Source organism: Mirounga leonina, unplaced genomic scaffold, assembly GCF_011800145.1.
Source record: "Mirounga leonina isolate KUSES-001 unplaced genomic scaffold, KU_Mleo_1.0 Mir_91, whole genome shotgun sequence".
Taxonomy (NCBI): Eukaryota; Metazoa; Chordata; class Mammalia; order Carnivora; family Phocidae; genus Mirounga; species Mirounga leonina.
This window is the reverse complement of record NW_023270839.1, coordinates 39977252-40004563: the sequence shown is the minus strand read 5'-3', so window position 1 is coordinate 40004563 and position 27312 is coordinate 39977252. Positions and strand designations below refer to the sequence as shown.

Genomic DNA, 27312 nt, shown 5'->3' with positions numbered 1-27312 from the left:
TAATGAAAAAGTTCAAAATATTGCAAGAATTACCCCAATGTGAAAGAGACACAAAGTGAGCAAATACTGTTAGAAAGATAGTACCGATAAACTTGCTCAGGGCAGGGCTGCCATAGATCTTCAATTTGTAAAAACTGCAATATCTGTGAATATATTGCAACAAAGCACAAAAGCAAATATGCTTGTGCTTTGAGAAGTGGTAGTACATTTCAAAGGAGAAAACAGAAAAATCGCTAAAAGGAAAATTAGGGTAATCTACAATAGGAGTCAGCAAGCTTTTTCTGTATTTTAGGTTTTGCAGATGTTTGTAACAACTTCTCAATTCCACTATCATAGCATGAAAGCAGCCATAGATAATAAGTAAATAAATGACATAGCTGTGTTTTCATAAAACTTTATTTACAAAAACAGAGGTGGGCCACAGAGTATGATTTTTTTGTTACATGGTCCAACACAGGTTCTTCAGTAGCGCCAGTGGCATCACTGGTATTTATTTTTTAACTAAAAATAAGATTGTGGCTGCCTGGGGGTGAGGGAAGGGTAGGGAATTGACTGAAATGAAGCACAAGGGAAACTGGGACAGGACTGGTCTTTATCTTGATTGTAGAAGTGGTTGCTCACTGAATGTAGTTGTTGGAACTCCTAGAACTGTATACTAAGAAGGATGAATTTTATTGCATGTAAATTATATCTCAGTAAACCCGACTTTCAAGTTTGTTTTTTTCTGACTACAAAACCACCTGTTTTACAGAGTATGAACTCATGGGTTAATGAAGACCCTGAGCTGCTACTAAAAGGTGAAATCATTTTAATAAATGCCATAAATGCCTTTTGATCACTTTCTTTTCAGAAATAAAAATGTTTGGCACCTTCATTAAACATTATTTATTTGGTAAATCTGTGCATACAGAATATCTAATGTCCTGAGAATATATTGAATAAATGAAATTTTGTTGTCAGTATCTTCTGAACTGGAAGCTAGCGGGTAGCAGTTTCCTTTGCTGCTGCTTCAGTCGTTTTAGAGGCGAAATTCAGAAAATATGTAACAAGCAAGATCTTGTGCACCACACAGCCTTCTGCCTTTTAATATTTTTTCTTCCTTTACAAAAGGAAGAATCTGAATTTGAGATGTCCTATACCCTGAGGGCCTGGGGCTGGGCCTGGATCCACTTAGGTTTGCTTGATGAGTTTTGGAGTGAACCAAGTCCAAACACTATACTAAAGGTAGAAGTTATTAGTGATTGTTTTTATATTCAGTTACTATCAAATAGATTTGTTTTAATGTGGAATTTTGTTAAGGTTTCAGACAGCTGGACTATGTCTTCATTATCTGAATAAAGTCTGTCTCATTTTGACATTACGTGAAATATTTCATCACACAGTATCTGAAAAAAGTAGAGGCAGAAGTAAATCATTATATAGCAGTTGTTCGTGTAAGAGGAAATTGCCTTATATAGTCAATTGAGTATCTTCCCAAAAAATGACATCTCTCCAGGGGACTGCCATTGAGCATTCTTGGGCTTTAGAAATAAGTGCCAATCTTGGTACTTCACATGGTGCTGTCACCTAACACTGCCTTATGGCCTATTATTATCAAATTACAAGGCTAGGGTAGGAAAAGCAAAAATACTACTGCTCTGGAACGCTTGGAATATCTACCACCCCATAGGATCACTGAGGCAATGAGGAAGAAAAATAATTTGTAACTACCATCCATTGTTGGTATATTTTGAAGGTTTTTTCAGATTACAGGTTGATTAAGAATGTATTTTAAAAGTCTTTTATTTTTTTAAGTTTTTGGTTGTTTTTTTTTTTTTTTTGAGAGAGAGAGACAGAGATAGTGACAGAGAGCACGAGCGGGGAGGAGAGGGAGAAGCAGGCTCCTCGCTGAGCAAGGAGCCCAACGCGGGGCTTGATCCCAGGACCCTGGGACTATGACCCAAGCCGAAGGCAGACACTTAACCAACAGAGCCACCCAGGCACCCCTAAAGGTCTTACACATGTACATTTTTTAGAGTGGGGGAGGGACAGAGGGAGAGAGAGAATCTTAAGCAGGCTTCATGCCCAGTATGGAGCCAGACAGAGGGCTCAGTTTCACGACCCTGAGATCATGACCTGAGCTGAAATCAAGAGTCAGATACCTAACTGACTGAGCCACCCAGGCACCCCTACAAATACATTTTTAAAGCAGTTGTCATTTTAATTGACCAGGGATAGAGTTTGTCATCTTTGAAAATAGTGTTAAGGTTTGGACTTCTGTGCTGATACTTCCTAGGGTCACATGTAAAATAGATCCACATGTCATTCTTGACATCCAGTGCCTTAGGTGCCAACTCTATCTAAAAGAGTCAGGGTTCTAGTTTTAATACAATTAAATAAGAATTGGTTATGATTTTAAGTGTTCATAGGTAGGTACTATTTTTTAGGTTTAATTAGATAAAATACAGAAAAGTGCATAGATCTCAAGTACATAGTTCACTGAGTTTTGACAGATGCATACACCTATGTAGCCACTACTCCAGTTAAGATCTAGCACATTTCCATTACCCAACAGTTTTCTCACCTTTCCCTTTCTAGTCTATATCCCCCTACACCCCACAGCTCTGGTCTGATTTATCTTAGCTTTGTTGTACCTGTTGTAGAACTTCATATAAATAGAATCATGCAGTGTGTCATCTTTCACTTGACCAAATGTTTTTGAGATTTATTCACCTTATTGCTTGTCTCCCTGCAGAGGTGGGTTTTTCAGGGTAAATGCCATTAGGGAGAAGTGAGACCACTTTAAATAAATATGTGATTTCATGTACAAATCTCTCACTCTGTGCAAACAGGTTGTTCTGGTGACAGATGGCTGTCTTGGCATTGGTAGAGGTTCACTGCGGCATTCGCTAGCTACTCACAGTCAACGAAGCGAGAGCAACAGGTTTCCACTCCCTTTTCCTTTCCCGTCTAAGTTATACATCATGTGCATGGCAAATTTGGAGGAGGTAATACTGAGTTCTCTTTAGTTCGATTAGATACATTTTAGGACTTTATTTTTAGTATATTCCATTAGTGTTGTATTGTATATACTATAACATTGAACTCCACTGGTTTCAGCTGAGGCTAATCACTAAATTTGGAAGGACTCTAGGTCTCAAATGCTCTTTGAAGATTCAGAGTGTTGTCCATCTCTGGAAACCTAGCTGGCTGGAGTTATTATCCATCCTGCTTCCCACAAAGACTTTTCAGATGCATAAGAGTTAAAATGTTCTTTTTGGTGTTAGGCATTTACCTCATTTAGGAATTCTTATGTCCATTGCACCAGAAATATTGACAGAGATGTGCTTGAACTTTTTTGATAAAGTAACACTATTCTGATGTATGTTTTATTAAACTCTACTTCCTGGTTTTCCCATTTATTTGGGGAAGTTACTTAACCTTTCTTCACCTCAGGTTTCGTATCTGTGAAATGTAGATAATGATGGTTCTCACCTAAAAGATGTTAGAAACACTTTGGAGGGAAGATAGTGTGTAAATACCAACTGTGGTCACCTCTGAGAATCTTTGCAAAACTACTTCTGAGTAAAATAGCTCTACGGGTATCATTTTATATAGCATTCCTCTTGGTAACGTTGAATCAAAATTGTTATAGTTCTTTTCCCCTCAGGTTGTTAAAAAAAAAAAATCATCTCTGTTATTTATTGCCTGTATTATTTTGACGGGTGTGACCTCGGTGTGCTGATAATAATCTGGCATTGTGTGCCACTTTAAAAGGGTCATCTGTTATGCTTTGTAGCTTCAGAGCACTGACTCCTTGGATTGCCTTGAACGTCTCATAGATTTAAACAATGGTGAAGGGCAGATTTTTACTATTGATGGCCCCCTGTGCTTGAAAAATGTACAGTCTATGTTTGGGTGAGTATAGACTTAGAGCTTTTTTGCCTTCTTACAATCTGTTATTATAATTTGATATTCAGCTATAAGATCTATTTCACTATTTCTAATTGTTGTCATTTCATTTTCCCCGAGTTGCACAATTTTCAGGTAAAATGATTGGTAGTAGTGATTTTTAAAAGTTCATTCCCTTTTAAATTAAGCATGACTAAATCAATAATGCCTGTAGATACTGACTTCCTACAATGACTCAGCAGTTTCAAAAGATTAACTTGCTTTTGGGCTTTTCAGAATTGAAATTTCCTCACCAAAAATGTCAGATTTTGTTCTGTTTCACAAATGGTCAGATGATAGTTTTAGAGTTGACTTGAAGGGAAAATAAACTTAGCATCTTGAAGAAATTACTTGAAAAAATGATATGTATCATATAAATACTCTTCTTACAACAATTAATCATCATATTCTAGAAAACTGATAGATCTGGCGTATACACCTTTCCATGCTGTTCTCAAGTGCGGCCACCTAACTGCTGATGTGCAGGTCTTCCCCAGACCAGAGCCCTTTGTTATAGATGAGGAAATCGATCCCATCCCTAAAGTCATCAACACAGGTAATGTGTTTTTTAATTTTCTTCTTAGTTCTTTTGTTATCTTTACTTTCTTGTAACTTCTGGCTTTTTCACTATCTAGGAGGGTTGAAAAGAAAGGTAAATTCTGATAGTAGGGTCCTGTTGTCATCACCAGTATATACATTCTGGATGGGAGGAGGCATTGCCAAAAGGGTGGCAGGCTTGTGGTCTTTCATGGTGAGGTCATGAGTTAATCTCCAATCCTAGATAACTATAGCCACAAATTACTAGAGTTGGAAATCATGACCAGATTCACTAGCCATGAAATCCCTGAAGTAATTCTTAATGGAGATTGCTTAGCATGATAATTAAGATCATCTGTGAAGAGCTAGCTTCTAGACTTGGCTGTGTGATTCTTCCTGTGTGATCCTGGACAAGTCCCTTCCTCTCATTCTGATTGGCTAGGTGAGTGGAATCTCTAGATGAGTCATGGTCTCTCTAAGGTCTCCGCTCTGATATACCATATCCCTCAAACGCTGCTGCTTGTATTTTGACTAAAAGACAGAGACATGCTACTGCTTTTCCCTGGTTCATGCTGGAGGTGTTGTGCTTAGCTGAGATAGGCAAAGTGAGTCAGAAGTCACAAGGAAGAGTGGAGAGGAGAGTTGTCTCCAGTTGGTGGGTGGACCCCTTGAGTGGTGGGCACACATTCAGCCATCACTGTTTCAGTCATCGTTGCATCTTCAGGGCCTAGCACAGTGTCTGATGCTTAGTAGGTGTTTACTAGGTAAATGTCTAGTCAACCAATGATTAGAATTAAGTGCACGGTAAATGTTCATTTCACTCACGGGTGCACAGATCTGTAAGAGTCTGAGAGTGAAGGGCTGTGCAAAGGCTTTTTATTTTTTGTGCCTTTAGACCCTGGCTGTCTGGAAGTCGGACACCCATCTCTTTCATGGTAACTGCTGCAGTGTGTTAAGCTGTGCCAAATGTTTTGTTGCCTTCAGACCAACTAGATTCTACTTCCCAACCTTTTTTGATGAGTAACTTTGAATAGGTCCTTTCTTTTCCATATAAACTTTTAGTCCAAGATCATTGTCATAGCTTATACTTACACCACTTTGAAATGCAGGCCTTTTGTTGCTCAAATGAAAAATACATAACTGCTTATGCTGACTCATTTGTTATTCAGCTAAAGAAGGTAAGGGCAGTAAATCTCCAGAGAAGCAGATTTCCTGACGTATCAGAAGTACAGTGTACTCACCATGACCCTGATATTTTTAAAAATCGCTTTGAGAAGGGCGCCTGGGTGGCTCAGTCGGTTAAGCGTCTGCCTTTGGTTCAGGTCACGATCCCAGGGTCCTGGGATCAAGCCCCACAGGCTCCCTGTTCAGCGGGGAGCCTGCTTCTCTCTCTCCCTCAGCACGCCACTCCCCTGCTTGTACTCTTTCTGTCAAATGAATAAATAAAATCTTTTTTAAAAAATTACTTTGAGAATATGAGGATGTCTGTGCCTGGAAGAAAGACTGAAAAGCAATTCAATAAAATATTAATAGATGTTTCTTTTGATGGTGAATAATGAGTGACTTTATTTTTCTTCTTTACAATATTTAGTGTTTTCCAAGTTTTTCTATTTATTTAATCAGAAAATAAACTTCTAAAAAGTACTTTGGGATAAAACTTTTATTTTTTACCTATTAGGTTTCCAACAAGTACTCTGGGTCTTTAATGCAGCTTCTATAAAGCAGAGAAATCATTGTCGTATTTAGACTGCTACCTTGGGCTTATAGAGAATGTATTTCTTTCTCATGGAAATATTTTGCTTTACGGGTCCAAGGACGGCTGCTCCCCCTGCAAGGATGGAGTGGTGGAAGTGCTTGACTCTGACTCCCCCTGCTGACCTGAACATCCCTGACTAAACAGAGGGATTGGATCTTTAAGCTTTTGCCTTGGCTGGGGACCTAGCCTCATAAAAATAAAGTCTAACTGATTTGTTTTATTATAACTTAAATCATTAAATGAAAGGCAGTTATTCTTGTTTCCTGAGCTTTTAAAATGCAAATTATGAGTCATCCAGAGAAACTTCTAATAACCTTCCTTGTCACATCTGAATTGCTCACCTAAACACTGTATTTGTGAAACTTAGTACATAGAAAATAATGTACTTCCCTATCCATCAATTAATTCTGTGTTGATTCATTCTTTTCAGATTTGGAAATAGTGGGATTTATTGATATAGCTGATATTTCAAGTCCCCCGGTTCTGTCCAGACATCTGGTCCTACCAATAGCACTTAACAAAGGTGAGTTCTCGTCCTATTCCAGTGATACAGATGAAGCATCTTATGAGCTGAAGTTTTTCTTAAATGTATATAGTTGATAGTAGGATAGCACATTTTGCAGAATTAGGGGAAAGGAATAGTTATTGGATTTGATTTTTTTAAAATGGAATGTTGCCTAATATACTAGAAGACCATTTCTGCTATTATAATTTCACCACCATAAAAGAAACCCTTTCGCTGTCAATCCCTAGCTTCCCATCTCCCTTAGCCCCAGGTAACCACTAAATGTCTTTTCTGTTTCTATAGGTTTGCCTCTTCTGGATGTTTCATATAAATGAAATTCATATAAAATGTGAAAACTGATTTTTATATGGACATAGGAAAACCAGAATAGGAGTTTTTCTTACTTATTATAATATTCCTTTATAACCGAATACTCTCCTTCCAAGGCTAGAAACAAAAAGGAGTATAACTGTGGTTTGGGATTTTAGTAGCTAATCTTAGTCTGATCTTTTCACAGAAGGTGATGAGGTGGGTACTGGCATAACTGATGACAACGAAGATGAAAATTCAGCCAATCAAATTGCAGGCAAAATACCCAACTTTTGTGTCCTGCTCCACGGCAGCCTGAAAGTGGAAGGAATGGTGGCAATAGTTCAGTTAGGGTAAGGAACTTTGTTTACCTTTCATTGAATGAGGGAGAATCAATGTACAAAGTGAAGTATTTCCCAGACTTTTCCTTATCACCTTTTTCCTCCCCCTACCATACCCTTCCCACTTACCATCACCTAAACTGCTCTTTAAATCATCCCCTAGAATAAGTACAGAGTGAGCCTTTTAATTATATTGCTCTTATATCCTTTCTCTGTTTTCCTCTTTTCTCTTCTATCTAGGAAATCGATTCAGTTAAAACAGTTCTAGTACTTGCAGTGGGATCTTATGCAGTATTCACAGGCTCCTCAGATATGAGATGAAGAGTTGGAACTAAATGAAAAAGGATACCAGGAACATTGATTGAACATTTTACCATGTGCCAGGCACTCCTCTAGTCATTTTACATTTATTCATGTAATCCTTCACAACAACGCAATACAGGGGGTATCAGTGTTTATCCCTGTTGTATAGATGAGAAATTGAGGCTTAGGGAGGTCAAGGAACTCGCTCAGGGTCACACAGCTCCTAAACGAAAGAGCCAGGGTTCTTACCCTTGCATTCTGACTCCAGAGCCCATGTTCGTAACCACTGTGCTGTAACCCTTCCCTGTGGGGAACACCTTTCTAGCTTTTACATTTGCTACAGTCTTGAAATTTGCAAAACCATCTGCTTCCCTTTCTATAATACCTGTTGTTAGGAAAGAAGAGGTGACTGATCATCTTCTGGCCATCACCTGGGGTTGACGGGTATAGAAGATGAAGAGGTTAGGAGCACTCAGATGAAGCTCCATTTCTACTAGAGTTAAAATTACCTGGTCCAAAAAGAAGAATGCAATTCTTATTAGGTATTAGTTTGCTGTATTTCTTGGTACCCAAGCTACTTGTACTGACTCCGAATATGGGAATCCTCTAGGGCCCTTTGAGAAGTAGGAACAGAGCTGGGCCATGTCTTTGTGCCCTTTGTTAGAAATGCTGCCCTGGTCGGTGCTGCTGTGAATGAGTCAGGGAGGCTTCTGAAACATGGGTTGCAACCCTTGCTCCTCTCAACCTCTGTAGCTCTTTGCTGCCCTTGTGATTTTTTTTCTTTTTTTAAGATTGCTTTTGATTTCCATTTCTATCTAATTGAATAATAATATACTTCCCAGAGGAATGGCAATATTGGGGGGCAGCAGTATGCATTTTCAGTTTTAGGATTTGGCTTTAGTAAAAATGCACCTGACTTCAAAGCTGAAGCCCATGTCTCTCAAGAGAAAAACACTGGCTAGACTTATTTAACTTTACAGTCCCAGGCTTGATGTTCTTCTTATCTTCCATCTTCTCTCCGTCTAGTCCTGAATGGCATGGAATGCTCTACTCCCAAGCTGACAGCAAGAAGAAATCAAACCTCATGATGTCTCTCTTTGAGCCTGGTCCAGAACCTCTCCCATGGCTAGGGAAAATGGCACAGTTGGGTCCTATTTCAGGTATAACCCAGATCAGATTTTACTTATCTTGACTTTGTTTTCTCTCTGCTATTCTGAATGGCTCTGACTGCAATCAGAGAGCTGTGGGATCTCCCTTATGGGTGTGCTGTGGTCTCTGATGCTGGATATGTGCATGGAGAACCCCAGCAGAGTGTGATGTTTGAACTTTTAACTTTACATCAAGTAAATGACATTTAGGTTGCCTTAAGTAAATGTAAATGCTCTGACTGCTTAGAGTGAAAAGCTACTATCCATAAACATTTTTTTCTTCAGTGCACTATTTTCAACTCCACTCACCCGGCATTTCTACCCGTCATTTCTAGATAATTTAATCCCCTTCCTTCTTGAAACTGTTTTCCCTTAGCTTTCCTAACATTGCATTCTTCTGATATTTACTTTTTCCTTTGGCAGCTTTGCTTTTTCTTGTCATTTTATCTTGTCTTCCTCTTGCCTCATGATTTTCAAGATGTTATTCTTTGCCTTTTTCTCTTGGATTATTATTCTGTCTTGATTATTTCATCAGCCATTGTAGCTTCAGACTCCCCCAGATGTATAACTCTAGTACTACTTGATCTCTCCCTAGAACTCGCATATCATATTTCCAGTTTCCAGTTAGATCTGTCCACCTGGATATTCTGCCATAGTACCAATCAGCTCAGCATGTTTGTTACAGAAACCATCATCTCTTAACCCTTCCCTCCTAAACTGTTCCTTTTTCTGATTTTCCCACTCCTTCTGATTGAGGCCTGAGTACTTCTGGGTACTCAGGCTCCAACTATAGAGTCATCCTAGACTCATTTGGGCCCATTTCAATTTCAGGAATATCTACCAAGCTAACTTTTAGGGGATAAAAGCAGGAGTTGCTCAAAGTCTAGTGGAAAGTGGAATAATAAACACAGACTGGTACAAGATCAGAGTTGGCCTGGATGATCAGCTCTGCCTAGAGGACTCAGGAAAATCTTCATAGAGGAGGGACACCTTTACTGGGGTTTGAAGAAGAAGATTTGCTGAGCTAATGAAGGAAGAAGGGGCATTCTGGACAAATGGATCACCTATAGAAAAGCAAAGCTAGAACAAAAGTATGAGAGTAGGGGTGGGAGGGCCAGATGGTAGGTTATTGGCAGTGGCTGGAATAGGGCAGGCCTGATTTGAAATGTGAAGAGCTGAGACTATTCTGCAGACACTGGGAAGCCACTGAAGGGGATGCATATGAGAACAGTAGAGATACCAGTTAGGAGACTTTGTATTCTGGGTACTAGGGCCCCCTGGAATTGTGTAATATGGTTGAAATTCAAGTGAGAGCTAATAAATTTGCAGTTAGATAATTCTGGGGATGCCCGGGTGGCTCAGTCAGTAAAGCATCCGACTCAGTTTCGGCTCAGGTCATGATCTCAGGGTTGTGAGATTAAGCCCTGCATTGGGCTCCGTGCTCAGTGTGGACTCTGCTTGAGTCCCTCTTCCTCTCCCTCTGCTCCTCCCCTGCTCGTGTGCATGAGCATTGTCTCTCTCTCAAGTAAGTAAACAAATAAAATCTTTAAAAAAAAAGAGAGAGAAAGAGATAGGTAGGTAGGTAGATAGATAATAGGTAGATAGATAATTCTGTGGAGTGTGGATTTGGAAAGTTAGAAGTCTACTGTGACAGTCCTGGAGATGTAAGGATGAGAGCCAGAACAGGGGCAGTGGCTGGGAATAGGGAGGATGGGGATCCATGCAAAAGATATTCAGGAGGCAGAATCAACAGTGTTTGGATATGAGAATAAAGGAAATGGAGGTGTTGAGAATGATCCCAGGTTTCTGATTTGGGCTGCAGGGTGAAAGGTGATACTGTTGATTGGAACAGAGAACAGAGGAGGAAGAGTAGATTTGGAAAGACATCTTTTGTGCATGTTGAGTTTATGCCTGTGAGATTTAGGTGGAAGTGGCTAGAGACAATTCCTGTAAGAGTTTCCAAAAGAGGGCAGAGTTGTATATATAATTTTTAGTTACAAGCATACCACTGATAGGTAAAGTGGTGAGAATGAGGGCAATTGCTTAGGGTAGTGGTTCAAACATTTGAGTTTTTGTATATAAAATAAAGAAAAAAAAAACCCAGAAGAACTTGTTTAAAAATTGTTTCCTGGGCCCCCCTTAAAGGGATTCTGATTCAGTAGGTCTGGATTCCAGTCCAGAACTTGCAGGTTTAATATTATCCAAATGATTACAATCCAGGGGATCCATAACTACACGTTAAGAAGCCCTAGCCTCAGGAAAGTATGTAATTAAGGCAAAAAGAGAGCCAAGGACCAAACCCCCTAGAAAAGACTAACTATGGGGACAGTGGAAAGGGCACTAATAAAGGAAAAGTAGAAGAAATGATGTCACAGAAACCAAGAGAATAGAGATACTCAGGAAGAAAGTACAGTGTCTCATACACATGTACGATACATGGCCTGCATACCCTGTCTTATACACATGTGCATGCATGTTAGTTAGGCCTGAAGGATGCCTCTGCCACTGAAGCTTAGAAAAGAGTTTTGACTGAATATAGACCCTAGAAGCTAGGTGGTAAGCTTTTTCAGTAAACGGCCAGATAGTAAATATTTTAGACTTTGCAGGCCATGTGATCTCTGTCGTAACTGCTAAACTCTGCCATTGTAGCCCAATACATAAATGAATGGGAGTGACATATTCCAATAAAATATTCTTTATGGACACCAGATTTTGAATTTCATGTAATTTTCACGTGTCATGAAGTATCCCCTGGGCTTTGATTTTCCCCCCAACTATTTAGAAAATATAAAAACCTGGGCGCCTGGGTGGCTCAGTTTGTTAAGTGGCTGCCTTCGGCTCAGGTCATGATCCCGTGGTCCTGGAATCGAGCCCTGCATTGGGCTCCCTGCTCAGCGAGAGCCTGCTTCTCCCTCTCCCTCTGCCTGCCTCTCTGCCTACTTGTGCTCTCTCTGTCTCTCTGTCAAATAAATAAATAAAATCTTTTTAAAAAATAAAAACTATAAAAACCATTTTTAATTCAAAAACAGGCATCAGGCCAGCTCTTGAGCTAGGATGCAGGGGCTGGGGTTTTAAAGTTCACACAGGAAAAGAGATATGACTTTGGTTCCAAATAAAACAAAGAACTGAAACCTTTGAGTAAAGCTAGGAATGTAGAAGGTCTATCCCCTCAGTGAGAGGATGACAAGAAAAATTCTACCCATTGTCTCTACCTGCTTTTCCAGATTAAAAAAAAAAATGGAAGTCTCCTATGAGGAATTGAAGCCCAACTTCTGCACCTGCAGACTGACATTACCTGTTCTGAAGTGGGGCTCTGCAAAACCAAATAATGCACCAAAAACTGTTTCTGAAGCAATGAAACCCAGGGTACATTCTCCAGAGTTAATATAATGTCAACCCAGGGCAAAAGAACTTCCTGTCAAAAAAAACATCCCCACTGAAGATGAGTTCCTGATTTGAAGAAGAGTCTTTAAATTACGCAAGGATTCCTTTGAAGGGAGGTCAACAGGAGGATTAGCACCTTGAGAACTTAATCTGAAAGAGACTGCAGAATGAGTGTTGTAAATGACTCAAGAGTTTTAGGAAGGAATAGAAACCAAGAGGAAAGAAGAGGACACTATGAATCAAGAGTCATTTGATCTCTACAGGAGATTTTTTGGTGGCTTCGTAAGAGGAGCTTCAGTCCATGGTTAGCCAGGAGGCTAGTGGAGGATTGAGTTAGAGATGAGGAAAGGAACGTGACAAGTTTGCCACAAGAGGAAAGAAGTAAGGCAGTAATTAGAAAGCACAGGGCAGAAGAAGCTGTGTGTGTGTGTGTTAGGATGGAGATTCCTCACCTCCTAGTCTCCCTTTTGTAGCATTCCTAAATTCATCCAGCCTTTTCATTCATTTGCACTGCTCTTGCCTTGTTCTGGTTTTTTTGTTTGTTTGTTTTTTACCTTTCATTTAGATCAAAGGTCAGCTAACCAATGCCTGTTGGCCAAACTAGCCTACTGCTTATTTTGTAAATAATGTTTTACTGTAAAGTTTCATTACACAGTCATATTCATTTATGTGATCTATGTGTTATGTAGGGCTGCTTTCCTGCTTCAGTGGCAGAGTTGGGTAGTTACAACAGACCATACAACCCACAAACTCTAAAATATTTACTGTGTGCGCCTTTTGCAGGATAAGTTTGTTGACCCCTGACCTAGACTGTTGTTACATTTTTCCCACAGATACCTATCCATAATCTAAGATGTAGCATTCAAATACCTTTCTATTCTAGCTTCCAATCTAGCAGTGCTTGGTTTGTTACACATATTCTTCATTCAGATCGAACTGCTTTTTACCCTGCCCCTTATTCATTTATTCCTCCCTCAGGGTTCTGTTCTTTTTTTCTTTTTTAAAGATTTATTTATTTATTTGAGAGAGCGAGAATGAGAGAGAGTACACGAGAGGGGGGAGGGTTTTAGAGAGAGAAGCAGGCTCCTCGCCGAGCAGGGAGCCCGATGCGGGACTGGATCCTGGGACTCCAGGATCATGACCTGAGCCGAAGGCAGTTGCTTAACCAGCTGAGCCACCCAGGCTCCCCTCTGTTCTTTTTTTCAAATTAAGATAATAAAGCTAACATTTTATTGAACTTTGTACGAGGCACTGTGCGAGACATGATGAAATATATAATCTCATTTGATTCTCAAGACAGTCTTGTGAGGTTAGGATTAAAAAGGCTTTATTACATATAGAGGGGAGGGGGTTCAGTCCTTCTTGACTTTCACTTTCCTCATGGCCACCAGGACGTTGCTCAACTCTTCTCTCTTCCTTTTGGCACAGATGCCCCACCCTTTTCTTGATGAACTCAAGGGCATGCTTGTCCTCGGAGACTTGGAGCAGCTCCATGGCATACTGTTTGTATGGGGCTTGAATCATGTCCCAGAGGAACTTGGAGTCCTTGGTGAGGTGCCCGCGGTACCGGCTGTGCCTGGCCTTGCTGATACTCTTGGTCATCTTGTCGCCCTTGTAGAGGCCCATGGCCATAGGGTAGCGCAAAGTCATGGCCGCTGCTCAGCTGGGGTTTTTCTTTTTTTTTTCATTGAAGTGTAATTAGCATACAGTGTTTGTTTCAGGTGTACAATATAATGATGCAACAATTCTATGCATGACTCAGTGCTCATCGTGGTAAGTGTACTCATAATCCCCTTTATCCTTTTCACACATCCCCCGTACACCTCTCATCTGGCAACCACTAGTTTGTTTTGTGTTTAAGAGTCTGGGTTTTTTTGTTTGTCTCTTTGTTTTGTGTCGGAAATTACACATATGAGTGAAATCATGTGGTATTTGTCTTTCTCTGACTTATCTCACTTAGCATTATACAGGTTAGATCCATCCACATTGTTACAAATGGCAAAATCTCATTCTTTTTTAAAAAGAATAATATTCTGAATAATATTCCAGTGCGTGTGTGTGTGTGCGCTCATGTATCTATCTATCTATCTATCCCATCTATCCACATCTTCTTTATCCATCTATCTATAGATGGACACTTAGGTTGCTTTCATATCTTGGCTATTTTATTAATATTGCAGTAAACATAGGGGTGCATATATCTTTTCACTTTCTTTGGGTAAATACCCAGTACTGGAATTAATGAATCATGGTAATTCTATTTTTAATTTTTTGAGGAACCTCCATACTGTTTTCCACAGTGACTGCACTAATTTGTATTCCCACCAACATTGCCCAAGGGTTTCTTTTTCTCCACATCCTGACCAACACTTGTTATTTTTTGTTTTTGTTTGTTTTTAAAGATTTATTTATTTATTTATTTATTTGAGAGAGAGAGTGTACGTGTGGGGGTAGGGGCAGAGGGAGAGAATCTTTCAAGCAGACTCCTCTCTGAGCGGGGAACCCGACGCAGGGCTCCGTACCATGACCCATGAGATCATGTCCTGAGCCGAAACCAAGAGTCAGATGCTTAACTGAGCCATCCAGGTGCCCCTATTTTTTGTGTTTTTTATTTTAGTCATTCTGATGATATCTCATTATGGTTTGATTTGCATTTCCCTGATGAACACTGATGTTGAGCATTTTTTCATGTGTCGGCCATTTGTATGTCTTCTTTGGAAAAATATCTGTTCAGGTCCTCTGCCTATTTTTTAATTGTATTATTTGTTTTTCTGGTATTGAATTGTATAAGTTCTTGATATATTTTGGATATTAACCCCTTGTTGGATATAGTCAGTTACGAATATTTTCTTCCATTCAGTAAGTTGCCTTTTTGTTGTGTTGATGGTTTTCTTTGCTGCACAAAAAGCTTTTTATTTTGGTGTACTCCCAATAGCTTTATTTTGCTTTCATTTCCCTTGCCTGAGGAGACGTACCTAGAAAAATGTTTCCACGGCTGATGTCAAAGAACTTGTTTTTATTTATTTATTTATTTGTTTGTTTATTTTTAGTCAAAGCAAGGCATGCAAAACAGTACGCTTGTTTATACTTATCCCTCCTCCTTCTCATTCTGTTCCTAGAAACAGCCACTTAAAACTTCTAATTGTGGGAGGAGGTTTTTTTTTTTGGTATTTACATTTCTAAATATTGTAAGTATATAACTATTTCTTGGCTTTTTTTTTTTTTTTAATGTCATTTGACTTTTTAAAGTTGACTGCTTAGCTCTCTTACCACCACCATCCCCACCCACCCAAGAAGCACATTTTTCCCTTCCTCTATGCTTCCAATGTGGTTATAGTGTTCTTTTTGGGTAAAGCAGTATTCTCTCCTTGTTAGATGATGTGAACGTTATTTATGACTAAGCCATGTGGTACACCGAGTTACACTTTGTTTTGAAACTCTTTGTTCTCTGCACAGTTGTTTTTTTTTTAAGATATGGTCTTTTTTCTAGCAGGCAAGATAAATGTGCGGTTGACCCTTGAATACTGTGGGGGTTGTGACTTTTAACTCCCCCAAAACTTATCTAGTACGAGCCTACTGTTAACCAGAAGCCTTACCAATAGCATAAACAGTTGATGAACACATATTTTGTACATTATATGTATTATATACTGCTTTCTTACAATAAAGAAAGCTAGAGAAAAGAAACTTACTTTAAAAACCCTAAGGAAGAGAAAATACATTTAGAGTACTTGTAATTATAGGGAAAATCCTGTGTGTAAGTGGACCTGTACACTTCACACCCATGTTGTTCAAAGGTCGGCTGTCTTCTAATTCTAACTTCCGTTAAAAGGCAGACTGTTGGAAAGACACTGAGGTTCCTCGGAGACTCTGGGAAAGAGCTGGGCAGGCAGGCTGTGGGGGCAGCCAGCAGCAGATGAGGGCAGTGCAGCCCTCCCTCTGGGCTCTCTCACGGCCTTTCCCTCTACTGCTTTACTTACTTCACTTTTCTTTGCTCTTTTCTGTGTACTTACTGCCAATTCCTAAGTAAAATACATTGTTCAGGTATTTTTGTCAGTGTTCTTTTTTTCCCCTTAGAGTCCTTTCCCTTCCTCTTATTTCATAAATGAACGGTTCTCTGTGCCTGCTGGGTAGCTGTCAGCCTTCCCTTCTCATCTCTCCTGTGGCTCCCCTATTTTCCTGACTCCTCCTGAGAAAGGGGTACATGGGAAGTAGATGTTTGAAATCTTGGCATATTCAGAAATGTCTGTGTTTCATCCCTTACACTCAGTTGTTGGTTCCGTTGGATATTGAATGCTGGTTGGGGATCACTTTACCTTAGAGTTTTGATGCATAGCTGTTTTTCTTTTCTGGCCTCATGTGTTGCTACTGAGAGTCTAGTGCAATGCTGTCAGGGCTTTGACCCATATCTCTATTTCCTCTGCACTCCCGGAGGTGCTTCTTTGTGTCCCTCGTGTTCTGGATTTTCAGAATGATGTACTTAGTTGTTGGTCTCTTCATTCATTGTGCTGGGCATTCAGTGGGCCCTTCCATCTGGCAATTCATGTTCTTCAGTCCTGGGAACATGAATCATGTGTTTGATTTCCCTCTCTCTGTATTCTCTGTTCTCCCTTTCTAGAACATCGGTTTATGATTTTTATATAATTTTCTTATCTTCCACCCATTTTTCTATTTTTTTCTTTTCTGATTTCTCTAAGGTATCTTTGGCTTTATCTTGCAACTGCTTTTTTTATTTCTGCTACCATATTTCTTATGTCTGTCTCCTGTTATTTTTTCATAAATGCAGTATTTTTTGTCTGTCAAACCAGTTACCACATAGAGGCCTCAAACAATTAGAGACAGTACAAGATAGACTGTGGTTAGATGTTGCAATGTTTGGTACTGATACTGAGTGCTGTAGTAGAAAAGGGTCTAGAGAAAGTACTGTGTGCCAGGAACACTTGGGACAACTTTGTGGAGAAGGTGGGATAAGATCTGGACCTGGCGTATACGTGAGTTTGGGTATGTGAGGAATGGCAAGGTTGAGTGGTAGAAAAAGTGTTGCTTTTGCAGGCAGGCCCAGCTGAGTGACTGTGAAGCCTGTGAGGGCCCAACCTCTCTGAGCCTCAGTTCCCTCATCTTCCATGTGACCAATAATATATACACCCCTAGGGTTGCTGTAAGGAAAGAAGTGTATATGTAAAGTGTTTGAAACTTAATAAATATTCTTTATTCTGTAAGTTCCTTGAGTCCAGAAAAAAATCTCCAGCCACACTTCCTAGCGGAGTGCTTGCTACGTAGGGGGAGCTTAGTATAGCTGATGAGTGAGCAAGTGAGTAAGGGAGTAAATGGATGAGCGAAGGGGAGCACTCCAGTCAAGGGAAGTGACAGAAATAGTGGCAGGGAAGTGAGAAGTAAACGTGCTACATGGAAAAAGACTCCTGGGATCTTGGCCTGGCTAAAAGGGCTTATATATGTGCAAGTATTTGTGGAAATATGTCAGGAGAGCTGGACCGATAATTTTTGGAGGTGCTGGGAGGCGGGGGCACTGACATGTATTGTGGAGCCAGTATAAAATACTTAAATTAATGACCAAATTGGTGTTAGAGAGCTTCTGGCTCAGAGAAACTGGGTTCATTCCAGTTGCCAATATGAACATTTGGGCAAGGGATGTAAGCTCCCTGAACTTGGTGGGGAAATGATCCCAGCTCTCTCGACCCCAGAAGGTGATAGTAATCAGGATAAAATGACCCAGTAGATATAAGTAGGCTTTATGAGTTTCTGGCAAAGTTTCATTGGCTCAGGAAGCAGGTAGAAAAACAGAAACCTTTATTTATTCACATGGCTAAAAAACCAGCCTGACTTTAAATCTTTGAAAGCAATCATTAATAAGCCATGACGACGTGGGGTATATTTCACCAAAAAAAGTATTTCTTCTCTTGCCCTTTTCCTTATTGTGGTTACATATAATTTTCCTCTGGAATTTTCTCAGTGCTTAGACCTATGCTGTCCAGTCCAGTAGCCGCTAGATACCTGAGGCTATTTAAATTAAAATAAGTAAAATTTAAAATTCAATTCCTCGGTCACTCTAGCCACCAGTGTTCAGTAGCTGCAAGGGCCAGTGGCTACCATCCGATCATTGGGCCAGACTATATAGAATTGCATATGTGTGTTTATATATTTCTTTAAATATGTACTTTAGAATTGTTGCATGTATTAGTTTTATTCTCTCTGACCTCAATTGATAAAGCAAATAAGTGAGGCTTGTCTCTTTAAAAACATTAAGCTGTTGGTTTTTTTTTTTAACCTACATGGGCCTCGGTTAATGGTTTAGTCTCCTACATCAGTGGCTTTCTTTGGAGAACAGGTTCCCTAACCTGAAGGAAGTGAATGAATTTTCTTAATTAGGGAAGTAACAGGATGTAGAAGATTGAATGATTCAGAGAGCTTCTAGCCTAATTGGAAATGTAATTGATTATGTTTTGCCAGATGTCATTTCAAGAATGCGTTTTTCTTTTAAGATGCTAAAGAAAACCCTTATGGAGAAGATGACAATAAGAGCCCATTCCCCCTGCAGCCCAGAAACAAACGCAGTTATGCCCAGAATGTGACTGTCTGGATCAAACCCAGTGGCCTGCAGGTAACATTACCATTCAAGTTGCTTTCCGCTGGGACGGGGGAGGGATTCTGGCAGGCAGGCGGACATCTGATTTGATTTTCCTTTCCTTTGATACTTAGTAATTCATTTACTTCTAATGTTTGTCATTATTTCCAAAGAGGATTTGAGGTGGCCTACAGTAAAACACATCTGCAGCAAAATCACTTCTTACAAAATTTAGAGCAGTACAAAACCTAGAGGAAGAGGGGAGACCGTTGCGCCAGGGACCCAAGGCAAAATGATAATTGTATTTGAGCAATTTGGCTCCAAGCTTCCTGCTACCAAGGTCAGAAAAGCAACATGTAGGGTTATATGGTTTTTCTTGTCTGACAGAAGGAAGCATGTCAGTTCTAGAGAGACATATTCTCCTGGCATTGAATTTCAGTGTAAAATTTTTGACATGGTGAGGCATTGACATAATGGGTTTTATCTTTGACAGCAGTTTTTTGAGAAGGATGTAAAAATCTTCATGGGGTTATTTCTTCTGTCCCCACAGTAGAACCCAAGCAATGGCATTACACCTTAATTCCACCAAAACACTACTTTTATGTGAAGCTAAGATTACACTATTCTCAAGGTATGCTGTTTTCAGGCAAGGTACTCAGTGATGTTTCTCCTTCTACTGACGTATGGTCATTTCTGCCTATTTTTAAAAATCACTTTTTTAGCCTTTTTTCTCATTTGAGCACCATCTTTTTTTTTTTTTTTAAGATTTTATTTATTTATTTGAGAGAGAGAGTGAGAGAGAGAAAGAGCACAAGAGGGGGGAGCGGGAGAGGGAGAAGCAGACTTCCCGCTGAGCAGGCAGCCCGATGTGGGACTCAATCCCGGGACTCCAGGATCATGACCCGAGCCGAAGGCAGTCGCTTAACCAACTGAGCCACCCAGGCGCCCTGAGCACCATCTTTTTTTCTTTGTTCCTCTAATGAGTCCAACCTAAGCCAGATGAGAAGGGGAGGTTAGGCCAGCTGACAAGGGAAATAGCTTCTGTTGATGGCACAGTTTCTTCTTTCCACAGAGACTGGACACATCCTGCCATGGCTAAGGGGGTAGGGGCTTTGTTGGAAAATAAGGTTCTCTCCTGCCATCCCTGACCCCAGTACTTCCCTGTCAGAAGGAAAGCTGAATTTTTCTTAAATTATTTTTTAAATTTTGTTTTGGTCTGGGTGTATTTTTTTTATTGTGAAAAAACATAACATAAAACTTACCATTTCATCCACTTTAAAGTATACTGAAAATCCAGTGGCATTTAGTATGATCATAATGTTATACAACCATCATCACTGTGTAGTTCTAGAACATTTTCATCACCCCAAGAGGAAACCCTGTACCCATTAAGCAAGTCACGCTGCATTCCTGACTTCCCCTAGTCCTTGGCAACCACTAATCTGCTTTTTGACTCTGTGGATTTGCCCTATTCTAGGTATTTCATATAAATAGCATCATACAATGTATGACTTTTTTTGTGTTTGGCTTCCTTCACTTAGCGTAATGTTTTCCGCGTTCGGCCATTTTGTAACAAAGATCAGTACTTTATTCCTTTTGATGACCACCTCTGTTTACCCATTCATTCAGTTGATGAACACTTGGATTGTTTCCACCTTTTGGCTATTGTGAATAACGGTGCTAAGAACATTTGTCAAAATTTTTTTTCTTTTGTTGCTATGCTGTTGTCATAACTAAGAAATCATTACCAATCCAAGGTCATGAAGATTTACGCGTGTTTTCTTCTAAGAGTTTTGTAGTTTTAGCTCTTGCATTTAGGTCTCTGAACCATTTTAAGTCTTTTTGTTTTTTGTTTTTTGGGGGTTTTTTTGTATATGGTGTGAAGTAAGAGTCCAGCTTCATTCCTTTGCATGAGGATATCCAGTTGTCCTGGCACCATTTGTTCAAGAGACTATTCCTTCCCCCATTGAATGGTCTTGGCTCCCTGGCCAGAGAGCAGCTGGCTATAGATGTATGGGTTTATTGGGTGTATTTCTGTGAGACGAGTTCACTTTTGTCACTAAGGGATTTATTATCATCAAACATTTTAAAGGAGGGAGGTGCTTTACTAATGTTGAACAGAACAGTGACATTAACTCAGAAGGGAAGCTCATCTTGACCTTGCACCTCTGTTCCCATTTTCATTTCTCTAAACATTTAGAGCCATCCTTTTGTATTCTTTCCCCTTTTACCACAGAATCCTAATGCTGAAATCTTTTTACCCTTGATAGACAGATGTACAGAAGATTTTAAGAAATGCAAGGAAATTACCTGAAAAAACACAGACATTCTATAAGGTGAGACTATCAGAATTATAGTGGAAGAGAGTGGGCCCTGGGATGTGTGCCAAAAATAAATCATTCACAATAGTGAAGAGTATGAACATGGACAGGAATTAGAAATGTTTGGCTTGTGCCTCAGTGTTTTCATTGTTAAAGTCAATAGCAATGATAGGTCCACTGCTGCCCTAAAATCCAAGAATCAGAAGTGCTTAAGTGGCCTGGTTCTGTGCACAAGGCTCCTCTGTCTTGGTGCTGCTGTGAATGGCTGAGGGAAGGAGTCAAAAGAACCTATGGGTCAAAGCCCTGAACTCTCCTCACCACTCTCATAGGCGTATCCAGTCTAACCCCAGACAACCAGGGGGACTTCCCGGGAGGATGATTTCCCAAAACATTCTTACTCTACCAGAGAAGCTGCTTCCAGGAATGACTACTAAAATTGTACTTTTACGAATTGCAAAAGGAGGGCCCTCCGGAACCCTCCCTAGATAATCCAGAACTATTGGTGGAGGGAATAAAGTTATAACTAGTGGATGGAGTTGGGGGTGCGTTTAAGTAAACACCTTGTTTCTTCCCTTTCCATCTGGTGTTTGGCTGAAATTAAGCGGCGGTGTGAGGCATGCTGTGTTGTGAGCTGTAGCCCAGCTACTAGTATTTGGTGGTGCACACAGTCTACCCCAGGCTAGCATCTCTTCTGGAGAACATACGTGCCACTTTGTCTGGGTGTTATCTCATTACCTTTATGTCACTGTTGTCTTCAAACCTAATTATGTGGCAGGCTGGCGAAATCAAGCAAGAGCAATCTTAATCAGAGTCCAGAGAGCTGCTCAGCCAGCCATGCCCTCCCTCCCCATGAAGCCCATAGTTCACACAGGCCCTTGATGACCACTCCTGGCTGTAATCCCTTTCTCCCCTACAGTCGTCACCTGTCTACTGAAGAAGGCACACTTGTACTTTGGCCTTCTTCTGAACTTTTCACTTGTTAACAGATGATAGGAGAGAGGTGGTCAGAAAACCCACTTCTCTTTTCTGGCTTTATGGAATCCCACATATGGGCTGTGGAAGGGCCTCTGCCAGGCACCTGCGTCAGCCCCTGCAGTGGGCAAACAAGAGGTCATCCTTGCTTTATAAATGAGACCAGAGACCCAGAGAGGCTACACAACTGGCCTAGATCGCACCGCTAAGTGGTTGATGATGGGGCTCTTTGTATTTCTCCGCTTCCGTCTACTACCCGATCCTTCTTTTCATGGCAGTCTTTCAGGTCAGACTTCTTGCATCCTCCAGAGCCTCCAAACATGTTCACTGTTGTTCGGTCTGAGGCCCAGCCAGAGAGAAGGCACCGGAGGGTTCAGAGCCCTCTGAGGTTTGGGACTAGCCTTTTCCATGCCTGAGTAATGGGAAAAGTCATCCTCCTGAGAGTTAGGAGTGAATGAAATGTGTGCGAAGCGTCTCATCGTGTTTGGTGTAAGCGCTCATCGGCTGTGGTGGTGACCACCTGTGTTTCGATCAGCCAGCTTTCTGATCACCTGTAGAGGAACTCTCATGTCATCACACCCTCTTGTTACTGGTGTCTCTGTACAAGCACTTGTTCTCCTGTGAAAATGCTCACTTAAGTTTGGGGATCAAGAAAAACGTAGTTTAAGTTGAGGACTTAGAAAGTATGTGACAAGGAAAATGCATTTCAGGAACATTGGTGGGTTGTTGTTTTTTTTTTTAATCTTGTTTCAGGAGCTAAACCGTTTGCGAAAGGCTGCCCTGGCATTTGGTTTCCTGGACCTGCTCAAAGGGGTGGCCGACATGCTGGAAAGGGAGTGCACGCTGCTGCCCGACACAGCGCACCCGGACGCTGCCTTCCAGCTGACGCACGCCGCGCAGCAGCTCAAGCTGGCCGGCACCGGCGGCTCCGAGTATGCCGGCTACGAGCACAACATCACGCCTTTGCACACAGACTTCTCCGGCAGCAGCACTGAAAGAATGTGAAGCGGACTTTGGGAGCCTTCCTGCTTTTTTCATTGCAGGTGAAAATGACGTAGGGTAAAAACTTTCCAATTTATTCACCTCTGCAAGAGCCCCCCGAAGACCTTCCTGAGGCTGCCTCAGAAGCACCACTTGCTGGTTTCAGTACTCTGCTAGAATCTGAGGAGGGTTCTGAAGGCTGGTCGGCTGCTTGGGCTTTGACCTTAGCTTTCTGGGGCTGAGTCTTTAAGCCCAAAACATCATTGTTCCTCCCACGGTGGGCACATCTTCTGAGAATCTTAAAGGACTGATGAGCACAGAGCTCTCCCCACTTCCTCAGGAAACCCAATCAGCAAGGGTTCTCTGGCTTCCTGAAAGGCACCTTCTCTCTCCTCTCCTCTCCCAACTGTAAGGACATTTTCCAGCTTCCGTCCTTGGAATGAGCAGCCTAAACTGTCTGGGATTTGCTAAATACAAGCCCAATACCATTAAGTTTCAGAACTGTCCTTAGAACTTGGGCAAAAACTTGATGGTAACCCTTTGGTGCTTTTAGTATGTCTTGAGATACAGACTTTTAAACAGCAACCATAAATGTATAAAATGATTCCCACTTCAAGTTTTGGGTTTTTTTAATGAAAATTAAATACTTGATTTTCTATAAAATAGATTCACTGGGAAACTAATGGGTTTTTGCCTTTCAGTCTGTCCTATCACCTGAATGTAATCAACTTCCTAAGTGACACAGATTCATAAATCCTGAGCGGTCCTTGGGTTCCATGCGAACTTCCTTGTTTCTGACACTGGTTAGGTCTCTGCCTAAGCCAGGTTCCACCCAAGTGGTTTCTGACTGATCACTGTAGTCAGTTACGGTACCAGTTCATCATGACATTAGGCCAGTCAGGTAACTTCTCCGAGCTTTCTGTCATCAATGCTTTTCAGATTGCTCTGTGGACTTCCTGGGGTTATCCCTCCCGCAGGCTTCACCCCCAAGCAACCATTTTCCCATGCGGAATTTAACATTTTACCATGCTATATATTTTTTCTGAACAAAGGACTTTATCATTAACAACTTGAAAACCTATCAGACTAAATGATCTTTGAACACAAGTTGTTAGGATTTTGATTGTAAATGTTTAATAGAAATACACAATGTTTTGCTTTCTCAGCAATAGTTGATAACAATCACTAAGAATACAGGAATCTGCCACAAAGATGCAGCATATACTGCAAAGCTCATCTGTCCAAATAAACAAAGTCAGGTGAAAGAACATCAGAAGTTAACACAAACAAGTGTTGACAGAAGTTACAGACATGCAAGATACCCTTCAGTGCAATGAACTTGTAAAAAAAAAAAAAAAAAAAAAAAAATCAGCCAGCCTATGCTAATCTGATGTTTTAAGTCAAACCAAGTTTCTGTATCGGGCTCAGAGAAACAGCGTAGCTCATGGTGTCTCCTCTCCCCCAAGAACAACAGGAATGGCAGAACAGAACTACCATGCTCTTAAATTCTTTTACACAAGCATTACTTCTAACACATATTTTACTGGCTTAACTTGGAATGTTTTAGAGGAAACAATATTTTTGACAATAGCCAAACTTCACAATGTCTACATTTTTCTCAGTTCCTCTGTGGGTGGGTTTCCCGCCAGGAAGCTTTTATTAAGCTTCTCCCGCCAAAGTTCTCACTGTTTTCCCTCTCCGAGAGCAGACCAGTGAAACAACAGGAGAACAAAGGCAGGCGTTTCTGAGGTCAGTTCCGCCAGTCACTGACAGGTTACAAGGAAATGGACTCGGCCAGCGCAGAGGAAGAGAGCCGTTTGATGTATGTGCACAGCCTAGGCCTGGTCTGCAGGCGTGTTGCATCCGCTTGGGGTTGCCGCAGGCCACACTCCAGCAGCTGTCTTACTGCCCGTTTGACCCTTCTGACACCTGTAGCCATCTGGGGTTGGAACTCTTAAAATCTCACGGTTTTCTAAACTAATGTTTCATCTTTCTTTAGTGTTGAAGGTCGTTCTGATTTAGCTAGAAATGAAGTAAGTGACCGTGGTGTTCCAAGGTTCTGACTGGTTTCTCCCAGGTCATTCTGTGCCTCCTCTGTGTGCACACAGGTAAGGACTGTTGTGACAGGTGGTGGTAGAAGCCAAAAGACGCTCAGAGGTACTAGGTGTTCTCTAGCCCCACTCAGACTCAGAAATGTTTTATCAATGCCACCCCACTTAACAGACAACCCCTTGGGTACAGAAGGTGTAAGGTCCTGCCTAAATCACTTTCACAGCCTCCTGCAGAGGCAACAGTGCTTTTTTTTCCCCGAGCAACAGCTGAAATAAACAGTGCCAACTGTAAGAATGGCCGGTACCTGGTACGGTTAGGGCACTGAAGCAGGACCTCTGGCCCGTGTGAGAGCAACTGGACAAGGAGTGCATGGGGGTAGGGCTGAGTCTCTTGCTGTTGTTAATGGAACACACGAGAACAAACCTGTCATCAGATATCAGGAATCCATGTCATGCAAGTACTACGCTAAGATAATTCTGTAAATTCAGGAATGTTACTGGGGGGAAAGGGAATATAGCCTGAGAATTTAATCATTTAACTTTAAAAAAAACTTTTACATCAGTACAAGAAGGTAAAACTGTAAGAATTATAGATTAGGCTCAAACTGGCAAGATGTCATCTACATCTTTTTAGTGGACCTTTTTCTTTTTTTGTCCATAGCGCCGCCTGCGCTGTTTATAAAGGTGACGGAAATTTACGTACAACCCTGAAAAAGAAAAAGGCAATGAGAAAAGGCAATCTTTGTCTTTGTTCCTAACCAGAAGCTCTTGGGGCAGGGACAGTCTCTAGCTGGCTGCTTATCCTCGCCCACGGCACTCTGCTTCCTGCAGGGCGCTGGGGAATCACAACTCTGACCAAGTTCTCATCGATGCACAAGACACCACTTGCTTGTTTCCCGGTGGGTTTACTGTTTGATTTTCTCCCATATTCTAATGTGAAAATTTTCAAACATACAAAAAGAGTAAAATACTGTACAGTGAACCAACACTTAAGATCTAAACTTTAACTTTTTATTATATTCACTTTGTCACCTGCTCATTCCCATCTCATTTTTGATGCATTTCACTGTAAGCTGCAGACATCAGTATACTTCACCCCTAAACATTTCATTAACTAGAGTTCAGTTTTCCTTTGTTCTTTCAAGGGAGGATTTACATAAAATGAAATCTATAAATCTAAAGTATAAAAACAACCCAATTTTTAATTCAAGGCTACACAGTAACATGTATTAAGCAATAGTCTAAAAGGTATGAAACACTTTTCTAGGAAGTAAATTAGAAAATGCAGGATTTTCAGCGTCAGAAAAAACGTTCAATCCTACTTGACCACTAACTAGTTCTGTGCCTTAGCCTCACCTCAGTTTCCTCATTGTACAAGGTTAAAAACACCTATTTTCATTGAGAGAATGTATGTTTACAAAAGCACTTTGATCTATATGCAAACGTAACTGGGTGTAGTACTGCTTCTAAATTACACAAATTTAAGATTTCATTCTGAAGAATTAGAACAACTACATTATAGGCAAACTAAATAGGAGTATAAAACTTTGTAAATTAGAGTGTACAACAACATAACACAAGGAAAAGCCAGTAGGGTTAATGCACATTAAAATACTTCTGCCCTTCTAACTTGTCTAGTAAGGGTCTTTCCAATACTTAGTCCTCTTTAACACATTCAGTATGCACACCTCATGGAGCCTGGTTGCAGTAACACTAGGTTTATCCAGTAACAGAGGTAAAGAACTCTTACTGAGTTCTTAATGAGTGCATTTTCCAAATTGAAGCATATTCCCTTCAAGGGCCAAACATTTTAACATATTTTGGTTAGAAAGCTATCTGAAAGAAATTATAGCCTTTCTGAAATAGGAAAGGAGAAATTGGATGAAACCTTTGACCCAAAAAAAACCCAAAAAACCTTTGGCAAATGATCTATGCCCATGATGTGTAATATTTAACTGTGCTTCTGCCATGCACTGCTACCCTGAGTGGCTCCTAAGGGTGCAGGGCTCTTGTCCCCCAGTGCTACATGAACTGAGCTTTCTGGCTTCTTGCATTTACTTTTTGTGGTCTTCCTCTCACTGGGGTAGCTAGCCTTCCAGATGGCCCCCAATGATCCTACCTCCTGGTATCTCATACCCTTGTGTATCCCCTCCCATACTGTATCAGGTTGGTCTGTGTAACCAACAATACA

General features: G+C 40.8%; 2 protein-coding genes and 1 pseudogene across 7 annotated transcripts in view; 1 reads left to right on the top strand and 2 right to left on the bottom strand.

Annotated features, from left to right (window-relative positions):
* INTS14 (integrator complex subunit 14) overlaps positions 1–23580 on the top strand; it is a 30945-nt gene extending 7365 nt beyond the window's left edge. For 4 of the 6 annotated variants that reach the window (XM_034994632.1, XM_034994630.1, XM_034994631.1 and 1 more), the window contains 9 exons: positions 2832–2987; positions 3779–3897; positions 4344–4486; positions 6654–6746; positions 7246–7390; positions 8708–8841; positions 18714–18832; positions 21067–21132; positions 22843–23188. In XM_034994632.1, the coding sequence (XP_034850523.1) occupies positions 2832–2987; positions 3779–3897; positions 4344–4486; positions 6654–6746; positions 7246–7390; positions 8708–8841; positions 18714–18832; positions 21067–21132; positions 22843–23094 (1227 nt within the window). In that variant the 3' untranslated portion in view covers positions 23095–23188. Of the gene's footprint in view, positions 1–2831; positions 2988–3778; positions 3898–4343; positions 4487–6653; positions 6747–7245; positions 7391–8707; positions 8842–18713; positions 18833–21066; positions 21133–22842 lie in introns of all 6 variants that reach the window. The other 2 variants (XM_034994629.1, XM_034994634.1) reach the window with 2 other exon arrangements.
* Positions 13336–13863, bottom strand: LOC118003595 (annotated as a pseudogene).
* A 601-nt stretch (positions 23581–24181) lies between the features above and the next one.
* Positions 24182–27312, bottom strand: part of HACD3 (3-hydroxyacyl-CoA dehydratase 3) — a 40884-nt gene continuing 37753 nt past the window's right edge. Inside the window, exon 11 of the mRNA XM_034994635.1 lies at positions 24182–25828. Coding sequence (XP_034850526.1) covers positions 25752–25828 — 77 coding nt within the window. The 3' untranslated portion in view covers positions 24182–25751. The remainder of the gene's footprint in view (positions 25829–27312) is intronic.